Source organism: Corvus brachyrhynchos, unplaced genomic scaffold (genome assembly GCF_000691975.1).
Source record: "Corvus brachyrhynchos isolate BGI_N302 unplaced genomic scaffold, ASM69197v1 scaffold114, whole genome shotgun sequence".
NCBI lineage: Eukaryota > Metazoa > Chordata > Aves > Passeriformes > Corvidae > Corvus > Corvus brachyrhynchos.
This window is the reverse complement of record NW_008238337.1, coordinates 3,040,136-3,051,471: the sequence shown is the minus strand read 5'-3', so window position 1 is coordinate 3,051,471 and position 11,336 is coordinate 3,040,136. Positions and strand designations below refer to the sequence as shown.

The following is an 11,336-nucleotide window of genomic DNA, read 5'->3' as shown; positions in this document are numbered from 1 at the left end:
CTGCGCTGCTTGTGTCCGCTCCGAGCGCGGAAAGGTGGTCTAAAACTTGTAAATGTCAGGTTTTAAAAGCATATATTTGAGCCAAAACTCTACTTCGACAGATTTCTTGTCATAACTAAGTTCTGAAAGGCACGAACAGCAACAGTTCCAAAAATCTAATCAATCAAAAAAATTATATTTTAAAAATAATAAAAAAGGGGTTCCTATTTGTTTTAAGAATAACCATTTTTGTCTAATTATTCTCTTTTAATAGACACCTGTTTAAAAAGAAAAAAAGCCTAAGCCTGATTATTATTTGGCTTATTATCAGTATTTAATACGATCTTATTTATCTCACTACGAAAACCACCTGGGCCCAAGAAATTAGTTATCACTTGGTTCTCTTTGTGTTTACTCATTTATACAGGAAGCAGAAGAGTTATTTTGTTTGATGTCTATATTAATACCCTAAAAATGTAATTTTCTTCCCCTGTTTAGGTTAAAACTTATGGCAGAAGGAGAACTGAAAGATATGGAACAATTTTTTGATGATCTTTCAGATTCATTCTCAGGGACAGAGCCAGAAGTTCATAAAACAAGTGTAGTAGGTAAGCCATCATTATCCATAAGCTGTTTTTGATGTGATATCTCTCACTGATGTGACTCCCTCAGGATACTGCTTTGTTTTTCTGGGGAGGTGTAAAATTGCACAATGTCATTTTTCTCTTGCTCGGATGTTGCACATTAACCGATAGTTTTGCATGTTGTGGGGTTGATGCTGATTTTAGCAATTTATCTGTGAGATTTGCTGCTAAATTATGACCAGATTTACACCCTGCAACACTGAGTTGTATCATTTGGTAGGCTGAGATAAGACTCAGTAATTTCTATTCTATTTCTCATTAATTTCTATTTAATGAGGAACTAAATGACGTTTAAGCTGCTGGCCATGATTTTAGTCTCCTGTCTGAAGCAGCACCTGACAGACCATGCTCACAGCAGGTGTTTCCCTCTCCAGGTCTGTTCCTGCGCCACATGATCCTGGCATACAACAAACTTTCCTTTAGCCAGGTCTATAAACTTTACACAGCACTCCAGCAGTACTTTCAAAAGGATGAGAAAGAGAACGGAGCCGATGAGAATGAGATGGAGCTGACAAGTCCAGAGGAGCTGGATGGGAAAATGGAGAAAGAAGAACTTGACGGGCCTTTAAGGTGATATATTTGTGTTAAAGTCTTTCCCACCCCTTAAGAAAATGAATCTTTTATTTTATTAAAGTCTCCTACAGCCGGGCTGAGATTTGTGGCCGCTCGTTTCCTTGGTGCCACCGTGTGGTAACACTTGTCAGTGGCTCGTGCAGGTGGCACTGCCCCATCCTCATCCTTGCTTAGGGAGCCACAGGCTAAAAGGCAGCTGCTGCCAACAATTCCCCTCTGCTGAATGACTTCTCTGGTTGTCACGTGCTAAAACTGTTGGAGAGGCCACTTCTGCTTCCAACAGGGAAAGATTGCTCAATAAGGAGAAGTTAAGTTGAATGGTTTTGTTTTGCTTTTCACCCTTCTCCAAATAAAAGAACTCATGTCTATTTACCTCAAAAAGGAGAAGCAAATACTGAGAGTTTTCACCTGCTAAACAGGTGCTCCACTGTTAGAAGAATCCTGAAAGTATTTTATATATCCGTAAATCTAAAATGTACTTTGCAAACTGTATTTGTATAAACTTTTGCAGGAGTCGCTGCAGCCTGAGTCAGACATTTTGGGGTCTGGCTGTATGCTGGACTTGCTGTTTTTCCACAGAATAAATGTCTTGCATACCAGCTGTTTCCAGCAGTGATGGATGTGGCCAAAGTGCCAGTTCATCTCCTTGGGACTCTCTTCAGAAGACAGAAAGAACAGAGCAAAGCCATTTGAATATGTCAGCCCCAAATGTTCTCTCTGCTGTTTTTCTTTAGGGTTTTTTAGGATGTATTTAGGGTAACATTGCTCTCGACTACAAGAGCAGGGTTGAGGCTGAACTGTGTGAAATCGTCTGGATTGCTTACTTTGATATAGTAAATTTTATTCTTTATTAAGTTTTCTCAGCGTTCTTTCATGCTTTGAGCTATAATATCTCAGAAAACTTTATAAAGCAAAAGTGTGGGGTGTCTGATAAAATGCATTTCCGTGTTGCCTTTCCTTGCCCCTGTTTCTAACCAGAGTGTTTCTTACCAGGGAAGAAGAGATAGCCTGCAGTGGGCCTCTTTCCCAGAAACAAGCAGAGTATTTTCTTTCTCAGCAGGTATGTTAATTCTCATTAAAGTGGCGAAAATGTTCCATAACATGAATTTCACCTTGAATTTCATCCACAGTGTCAGCCGTGATGTTTTCTCTGATGTGGTGGAGACTTGTTGATATCTTGCATGTTGTTGCTCAGTATGAGCACTTGGGGCTATGAGTGTTTTATCCAGACATGTCACCATATGCTGATATTTGGTTCTGAGAAGGTCCTTCTGCTCTGCTTGCCTCGTATTTCTGTGAAATGTGCAGTTTTGTTGGTTATTCCAGCTGGTAAATAAAAAAGGGAACGGAAATACACATGGACACAAATGTCAGTAATTCAATAGTCAGTAATGCTAATTTTAGTAACTACATTTTGTAATTTTTTATTAATTGAACAGCTTGCCAAAGCAAACTGTGGATTTAGGGTATTTGTTTTCCTAAGGGTTTTTTTTTTGTATGAGAAGATACATGTAATTCCAGTGAGCAATGTGTGGCATTAGTTCTACAGAATCAAACTGCCACTGTCATAGTAGACAGAGCTGCTACAAAATCTTCTTTAATGTCCTTTCCAAGCAGATAACAACCTGACAATCCTGTACCACAATATATTTTTATAGCCCTCCTTATGGAGTTACATATCTTATTTGTACTGTTCAAATTTTATTCCAGGCTTCTTTACTAAAGAATGATGAGACAAAGGCTCTTGCTCCAGCATCTTTACAAAAGGAATTGAACAACTTGTTAAAATTTAATCCAGACTTTGCTGAAGCAGTAAGTATCTTTTTCTTCATCCAGAATGGTTGTAAAGGGATTTCTTATCTCTAGAATAGGATTATTTGGGAGTAATTTATTCTCTATTGAAATATAAGTACACTATAAAAGTGTGAGCAAGTTGCATGTGAATGTTTAGTAATTCAGACTAAATCTCCTGAAGGTACAGAAACCTTAATTAAGCAAAGTACTTCCCCTTCATGCACAGATATAAGCCTCTTAATTTTGGTGGGACTGAGTGCATTCTTGTTCAACTAAATCTGAAACTTACTTATTTTACCCACATTTTCCTAAGGAGTTTCAGGCCTCATACTCCTGTAGTTTAAAAATCAGTATTAAGTGTAATGTCTGTTAATTTTGCTGGTTGTTGTTCACTTTGCTTCTGGTCCTTAATAGCAATTTATACTGAAAGCCATAGACAACTCCCACTGAGGGGAGTTTCCAGACCTGTGGTGTGAGCTCTTGCTTTGTCCCTCAACAGCTTATTCTTGAGCAACTTCCATAAATTCAACTCTTTCCTGCCTTGCTTTCTACCTCTTCCTCCCAGCAGCCGTGGGCCAAGGTAGACAGGATTTTCCTTGCTGCTGTTTGGAAGGGTATCCTTGAAAGGGCTGCCTTAGTCCCTGGCTGGATTTCACAGCATAAAGGATTATCCTGCTCAGGTCTCAATGCCAAAAAGAAAATATGTAATTTAGCATCTTGTTTCTATCTGCACAGCATATGGAAGCAGTCCTGATGTTTCCTAGTGTCTTCCTGAGTGCAAACACTGTGGGAGTCCTGCCTCCATTCCCACTCTCACTTCACACGTAAATACAGGGATTCCATCTCTGTAGAGATCTCAGACTGGCTGGGATCATTCTGACAGCCAGATCTTGTAATCTTCACCATTTGGCAGATCCTGTTAGGGCAGACAACCAATTTTGTCCAAGAAAGTACCTATTTTTATCCAGAAATTCTGCACAGGTCGTGTCAGTATTGGTGCAACTTCTGATCCAGCATGCACTTCCCTGGCCGTGCAGTATTTCATGGTTCCACATGTTGGGCTAAAATACATACTGTTATAAACAAAACTCTGGTTTAATATCTGTACAGTTAAAGCTGATTTTGCTTCGCTTTTCAGCATTATTTAAGCTACTTAAACAGCCTCAGAGTGCAAGATGTCTTCAGTTCCACACACAGCCTCCTGCATTACTTTGACCGGCTGATCCTCACGGGGGCAGAGAGCAAAAGCAACGGGGATGAGGGATACGGGCGGAGCCTGCGCTACGCCGCGCTCAACCTGGCGGCCCTGCACTGCCGCTTCGGTCACTAGTAAGGAATTCACCCGGGGGCATCTCAAAATGCTGACAAAGAGACCTTCCCTTCCTGCTGTTTTTTTCAGGGGCTTTCTTTAACTTGACAGCCGGTGTGGTTGGGTTGGGAGCCGTCTTTCGGTCTTGATTGTTTGGGTTCGTTTTTGTTTTGACATTTATTTGGTTTCCATAATAACTGAGCCATCTAAGAGTTGACATTTGTCTGTGTCCTGGGTATTTTAAGTGTTCAATTACATTTCCCTGACCTCAGAGGGGTCAGTGGGCATGAATGCCTATTTTCATCCATATTCTCAAGAAAGTGTGGTTGGTTTTCTGCAAGCCAAGGTAGAACTGATGATCTGGCAAAAGAATAATTAAACAAAAAAAGCCATCTGAGCTTTTAGAATTTAAAATGCCATACGGGTAGGATTTATTTTGTTGCTAAAGCTGGCCTACCCATCTTCACTTATGGTTTGCATTTATTGATTGCTGCCTGGAGGCATCATGTGAAAGGACTGGAGAGGGGAAGGATGCTGCAAAGTTGAGAGCAACAATTTCTACACAAGCAGATTCTAAATACTGCCCCTGTTCAACCAATAATTTGGTACCATGGCATGTACAGGGTTTGAAAGCCCATGCAGGGGTTACAGCTGCATTTTGGTTTGCAGATGCTGTCAGGCTTATTGTCCTCAAAGCCAGAATGCACTGCTGAGTGCTGGGAGGAAAACACAGGCTGTTAAATCAGAGATCTGAGTGCATTATGCACAATTCAGATCAATATTCCTCTGGATCAGGATGCTGTATCTTAAGCACTGTGGGAATACTAATTGTTCTCCCTCTGTCTGCTCATAGCCAGCAGGCTGAACTTGCACTTCAGGAAGCCATCAGGATTGCCCAGGAGTCCAACGACCATGTCTGCCTGCAGCACTGCCTGGTGAGAGCTCTGTTCAAATGGGGCTTGAGTCGTTCTGCTCAGTGAACTGTTGCAGAACTTCTCTTACAGCAGCATCTCACCCAGGGCATTTGACTGCCCAGCAGTGGGGTGACATCGCTCCTGGCACACAGGACAACAAGCTGTAGAATCATGGGATGTTTTGTTGCAGCTCAGGTTTAATTTCCTAAGCAGGAATTGTTATCCTAAGGATCTCAGTACTAAGCTCAAACTTTAGTCTTAGATGTTGTAAAAAGAAGTATTTCATAAGCTTCCTCCTCATCCTGCCTGTTGACTTCTCAAAGTGTAACCAGCCACCTTTAGAGCAAGCAAAGTAGGAGGGCAAGACTTGGATTTCTCTTTATTTTTTTTCCCTGTAATTAACACTATAATGAATTTACATCAATGGTATCAAACTCCTGAGGTGCTGCATTCCACAGTTCCCTGTGGTTTTGTGCATCACTGAACCTCCAGTGTTGGCTGATGCCACACCAGCATCCCAGCCTAGCTGCACTTCGGATATGTTTTGCTGTGCAGCATTTAGTAGAAGTTTCATTAGAATCAATCCACAAGTGGTTTGTATTTCTAGTGAGTTTCTGTGCATTCTGTAACAGGAAGCCAAGTTAAAAGTGCTGCAGCCATCAGTTATTTGCAATGAGATTTTGATCTTTTTCCTTGCTAGAGCTGGTTGTACATCCTGGAGCAGAAGATATTCGATAGCTGTGTTCTGCTGGAGCACTCTGTGAACAAATCCTTACATTTTGGGTTGCCAGTGAGTCCATTTCATCAATCCTTAACTTTATTCTGGGACAAACCCATGTGGTGGTGGGGAGTGTGTGTGATCAGAGTTTGGGGTTTTGTGGCTGTTCTGTTCAAAATACCTGACTGGATTTAAACAAACATGTTCTAACACTCCAAAATGCAGCTGTTTCTATGACTTTTATTCTTCATATTAACAAGCCAGAGTTCAGTTGCTTTAATGCCAGAGCATTATTGCAAGGTTCAGTGGTTTTCCTTCTAACTTGTTTGATTTTCAGGCAGAAAAGCTCTCTGTGGCTCCTGGCCCAGGCACCATTTTGGCACAATCTGGTGCTCAGGGGACGTTCTTAGGCCTCCATCTTCCCTGAAGCTCAGTGCTGATGCCTCTGGCGGGGCTTTGAACACATCTACTTGTACAGCTCTGTGAAATCTTGCAGGACAGCTCTCCCCTTTGGTAGTCTGTGCGCTGGATCTGTTGTCTGTTAATGTTTATTTCTGTCTTCCCCAAATCTGCAATTCCTTTGTTAAGAGAATTGTTCTAAAATGGACTCAACCGCTGTTGTTGGGAGATAGGAGCAGACATGGCCCCTTTGTGGGAAGGACAGCAAAGGCTGTGTTTTCACAGCAGTTCTGGAGAAATCCAGGTACTGGTCCTGTCCTCCTCCATAAGATTTCTGTGTGGGGGAGTGGAAATTACCTTTCACATCTAACAAAATGACATTCACATATGTGTGGGTGTGCATAAGTGAGTATTTAAAGAAATGCCTGGAGCAGTGTTCCTTTGTCTGTGCTGTCTTTTTGGGATTCTTTTTTAGTAGTTTAGAACTCCGCTCCAGTGTAATTTGCAAGCTTGGGGTGCTCTGTTATCTTCCAACACTGTAGGTATGTTTTTTTCCTTCTTCCCAGTATCTGGCTTCCTTGGGAATACAGTCCTTGGTTCAGCAAAGAGCTTTTGCAGGAAAGGCTGCCAACAAACTAATGGATGCCTTAAAAGATTCCGATCTGTTGCATTGGAAGCACAGCCTGTCAGAGCTCATTGACATCAGCATAGCACAGAAAACAGCCATTTGGAGATTATATGGCCGCAGGTATTTGCTTTGTGTGGAACTCCTGGATTAGTTACTGCACTTGTTAGCACATAATGCATTTATATAGGTGTAACAAGTGACTGTGTCTCTCCAGTGCACTAAAATAAAGCAATCAGACTGTGATTCAGTGCAGGCTGAGTGCAATTATTTCCATTCTCTTGTGTTTCTTTAAAACTCATACTGAAGAAGAGATAGAGTTTCCATTCAGTAGTGGCAAATAGATCATAAATTGTTCCTGTGCCCCCATTTTCAGCATCTCTGTTCTTTGGCTGTGTGCAGCTTTCAGTCTGTAGTATTTGCTGTGCCTGCACAGTCCAGAGTCCTTGGATAGCAGTTGTTTTACAAGTTTTCCTTCTCCCCAGGCCCCTGGCTTAACCAGGCAATGTAGACTACTGTCAAAACAAGACCATAGATTAAAAATGGTTGTTGTTTGCCGCTTGAAAACTAAAAGATACTTCTCTTGCACAAGCACCATGGCACTTCAACAAGCCCAGACCTTGCTGAGCATGAACAGTCTGGAGGCTGTGAACGTGGGCGTTCAGCAGAACAACACCGAGTCCTTCGCCGTGGTGTTGTGTCACCTGGCAGAGCTGCACGCCGAGCAGGTGAGCTTTAGGGCTACTTGCACAAAGTGGCATTTGGTGAGAGGACGTGTGGGTGTTACTGACAGAGAGTGCAAGACTTGACTTGTGGTTTCTTCTACCTTTTAAGCCTGCTCTGGGGGCAGAGACAATGCAAGGTGTTTGCTTGGCAAATCCCTTCCCTGAGGGTTGTGCCTAAAGGGAGGGGAGCAGGGCCCGCCCTGGTGCATTAATCAGTGTTGTTCTGTGTTCCAGGGGTACTTTGCAGCTGCTTCTGAAATACTGAAACACCTAAAGGAGAGATTCCCTCCCAACAGTCAGCATGCACAGGTAGAACACTTATCATTCAGCCTGAATTTTCTTCTGTGTGCCTTGGGCTGTACATTTTCTCATTTCCCTTGGCTCGTCCTCATGGGAAGCTGTGTAGCATCAGCTTTTTTACAAAAGCATGGAAAAGCTGTCTGTGTTGTTTTCAGACTGGTGAGACATTTCTCCCACCACAGCCTCCTAAGATGAAACTGTTTAAGTAGAAATTTCATTAACAGAGGAATATACATCTGCTTCATGAGCACATAGAGCAATTAAATGCTCTGCATTGATTTGGAGCTTCAAAGTTCTGTTTAATTAGTGCTGCTTATTTTGATAGATTACAATCCAGAAATAACTGAGATAATAGGCTAATAACCTGGTTTTTGTGTGACTCTGGGAAACATTACCACAGGAGTCTATAAGGTAGTATTTACATTGAAGTGTTCAAGATCCCATTAAATGTAGTGTGGTCCTCTTTTCACTACAGAACAAATCTACTTCTCTACAAGTCTCAAATCATTAGTAATGATTTAAAAGAGCCTTTTTACTTAAAATGCAGTCAAGTAGGTGAGCTTCGATACTGAAACATTAATCCTGACCTGAGCATTTCTGTTGGGGACAGTAATTCAGTAAATCCAATAATTGGACAGTGGAGTTAGTGTGTCTAGACATAAATACCCAGAGGGGAAAATAAAAAGTAAATTCTAACTTGGGATTAGAAAATGAGCAGGCACAATTTCTAAAACTTGTTTCTGGATGTTCTTTGTTTAGCTTTGGATGCTGTTTGATCAGAAAATACAGTTTGAGCGAGCCATGAACGATGGCAGATACCACGTAGCAGATTCTCTTGTAGCAGGAATTACAGCACTTAATAGCATTGAAGGTGTATACAGGTAAGAAATCATGGGTCTTCATGCACTTGCAGGTGTGTTCCATAAAGATAATGAAAAATTTAGCAAAATGATCACTGGCAGTCACATGTCCTTACATATTTTTTCCCTTTCCAGAACTAGTTAAGGTCATGTTGTCTAACCTAGAGGGCTATTCCCGTAGAGCATGTCCTGCAATAATAATTTGTAGTTGTTTCTCTGGGCATTTTAAGAACTGGAATAGCTGAAGTTGGTGTTATTCTAGAGCTGTGAATCCATTGTGGTAACTTCTTCAAAATCTGCTGTACTCAAATCTGAGCACAAAGCAGATTTTTATGTCAAATAGCTGGGGAGGGAGCTCAGGTCTTGAGCGAATTCTTTTGTGGCCTGCTTTCTACATCTCCAAAATGGAACAATGTGATTTTTTTTCACTCACCTTAATGGGCTCTTGTTTCTAAATGAGAATGACGTATTAAAAATAGTTACAGTTAAAACTTGTTATTTGATGAGTATGAAAACCAGCGTAGTGTTAAAAGAATTTCGTGTTGATTTTCAATGATGCAAAACACCTAAAAGCAGCCAGTGCCAGTCAGCTGGAAGATCAGTATTCAAGCTGTGGGACCTGATGCTTGTCCTTCTGGAATTGGACTGATCATGAATTTCCTGATCTTTAAATATTCTGCTCAGTGTCTGGTTCAGGGTGTTTGTACCCAATCCCTGTTGCTGTGCATTTGGTCCTGACTTCCCTGTTCTCCATTTTCCTGTTGCTCTGTATCCTTGTTAGCACAGGCCAATTTTAGCTGCTTTACCTCATACCTGTTTTTCTCACAGATAATTACTTGTGCTTTCTAGCTTGCATGGCCTCCCACTTCTGCTGCCTGTTTGGCCTTTGGTTTTGGCAATCCCTGGTTTCTATCTAAAGCTGTTTTATGAGTTTGATCCTTTCTGCCTGGGAGTTGTCCAGTTGGCATCAGTGAGATCTGTTTTTCCTCCTGTGTGTGCAGCATGTGTACACTTTGTCCGGGTGCCAGTCTGCAGCTAAAAGAAACACAGGTCACAAAATAGAGACCTGTTTAACTGTGTTCTGAAGAGCAGAATTCTATCTAAAATACAAAAATACAGTGATGTTTTCTTTCTACCACGACAGAAAAGCCATTGTACTGAAAGCTCAAAATCAAATGTCAGAGGCACATAAACTTCTGCAGAAATTGTTGATCCACTGCCAGAAAATCAAGAACACTGAGATGGTGATTAGGTAAGAATGTTTCATTTTCAGAGTATTAAAGCCACTTTTCAGTGATTAGAATCAGCCATTTCAATTTGTCTGTGTTCAGACTTCACTAGTCTTCAGATTACCTGCTGTGATTCAGAGATTACAGAGTCATTTCAATTATTAATCACAGTATGGAGGAATCCTCAAAATATTGTGGCATTGAAACTTAAGTTATTTTCAATACGTAAACTGAAAGGTGATAAACTTAAAGTTCCAGGAAGGTTCGTGGAAGAAGGAAACACTGCATCTAAAATAAATAGGGAATGGAAATGTGTGTGTGCGTAGTTCTACCTTGGTGTAAATCTTGAGAGAGCTACAGTGTTATTTAATCTTTTATATGTCTGTGGCATCTCCTCTTAAGGGTGTAATTTAAATTTATTGTATATGCAGCAGCATAATTCATAATAAAACCAATACCATTATGGATGGAATAATTCCTTGGGAAACAAGTGGACATTTTTCATCCAGAGTAAAGGTTTGTAACTGTTTGCCCCTGTTTGGTTAGCGTGCTGCTGTCCATAGCAGAGCTCTACTGGAGATCCTCGTGTCACACCATCGCGCTGCCGGTGCTGCTCCAGGCTCTGGCCCTCGCTCGGGAATACAGCCTGCAGTACTTGGCTTCTGAAACTGTGCTGAACTTGGCTTTCTCCCAGGTAGGTCTGATTTGTGTTTTCACAGGGCTGCAGGGCAACATTTATTCTGGGGGTCTGGATGCTGTTTTTACTCCTGTGAGATTTAAGAATACAACCTTGCTGGAATTAAATTGTTGATTCTGAAGAAGCATTCTCTGAATGTAAAAACCTTCGAGGAAGTTAATAAAAGTTGAGTTTCATGTGTATTACTAAAATGTATCATTATTGCATATAATCAAGCAGCATAAATTTCCCCTCTCTTAATGTCTTCAGTTATTTTTTTATGCTGGTGTTTTGGCTTCCTAGTAGCACAGGTTGGCTTTTGTGTTAAAAATAATGCTCCTAATGAGTTCAGTTATATTGTTTATTCTGAGAGACATGGCTGTCAGCACTGACTGAGTGGAGAAGCCATTCCCAATCATTTCAGAGAGCAGCTCATTTCTACTGACAAGTTTTGATTTAAAAGAAGATTGTGGGGAAGAAGTTGAAAAAAAAATTGTGTGCATTACATCATGTTATTAGAAACAGACATGGCTTGTGTTGATGTTCCCTGAAGATGCTGCTCATACCAGTGGATTCCAGTGTGAGACCAGC

At 41.2% G+C, this 11,336-nt stretch overlaps 1 protein-coding gene across 2 annotated transcripts in view; it reads left to right on the top strand.

Moving 5' to 3' along the window:
• Positions 1 to 456: 456 nt before the first annotated feature.
• ANAPC5 (anaphase promoting complex subunit 5) overlaps positions 457 to 11,336 on the top strand; it is an 11,880-nt gene continuing 1,000 nt past the window's right edge. The window contains exons 1-13 of one of the 2 annotated variants that reach the window (XR_001862186.1): positions 457 to 587; positions 998 to 1,193; positions 2,190 to 2,256; positions 2,907 to 3,008; positions 4,129 to 4,319; positions 5,153 to 5,234; positions 5,914 to 6,003; positions 6,897 to 7,078; positions 7,548 to 7,683; positions 7,915 to 7,989; positions 8,740 to 8,861; positions 9,985 to 10,092; positions 10,616 to 10,777. Coding sequence is in view for 1 of the 2 variants with exons in the window: in XM_008634045.2 (XP_008632267.1) it covers positions 488 to 587; positions 998 to 1,193; positions 2,190 to 2,256; positions 2,907 to 3,008; positions 4,129 to 4,319; positions 5,153 to 5,234; positions 5,914 to 6,003; positions 6,897 to 7,078; positions 7,548 to 7,683; positions 7,915 to 7,989; positions 8,740 to 8,861; positions 9,985 to 10,092; positions 10,616 to 10,771 (1,607 nt within the window). In the remaining variant the exon portion in view is untranslated. The remainder of the gene's footprint in view (positions 588 to 997; positions 1,194 to 2,189; positions 2,257 to 2,906; positions 3,009 to 4,128; positions 4,320 to 5,152; positions 5,235 to 5,913; positions 6,004 to 6,896; positions 7,079 to 7,547; positions 7,684 to 7,914; positions 7,990 to 8,739; positions 8,862 to 9,984; positions 10,093 to 10,615; positions 10,778 to 11,336) is intronic. The other variant, XM_008634045.2, reaches the window with a different exon arrangement.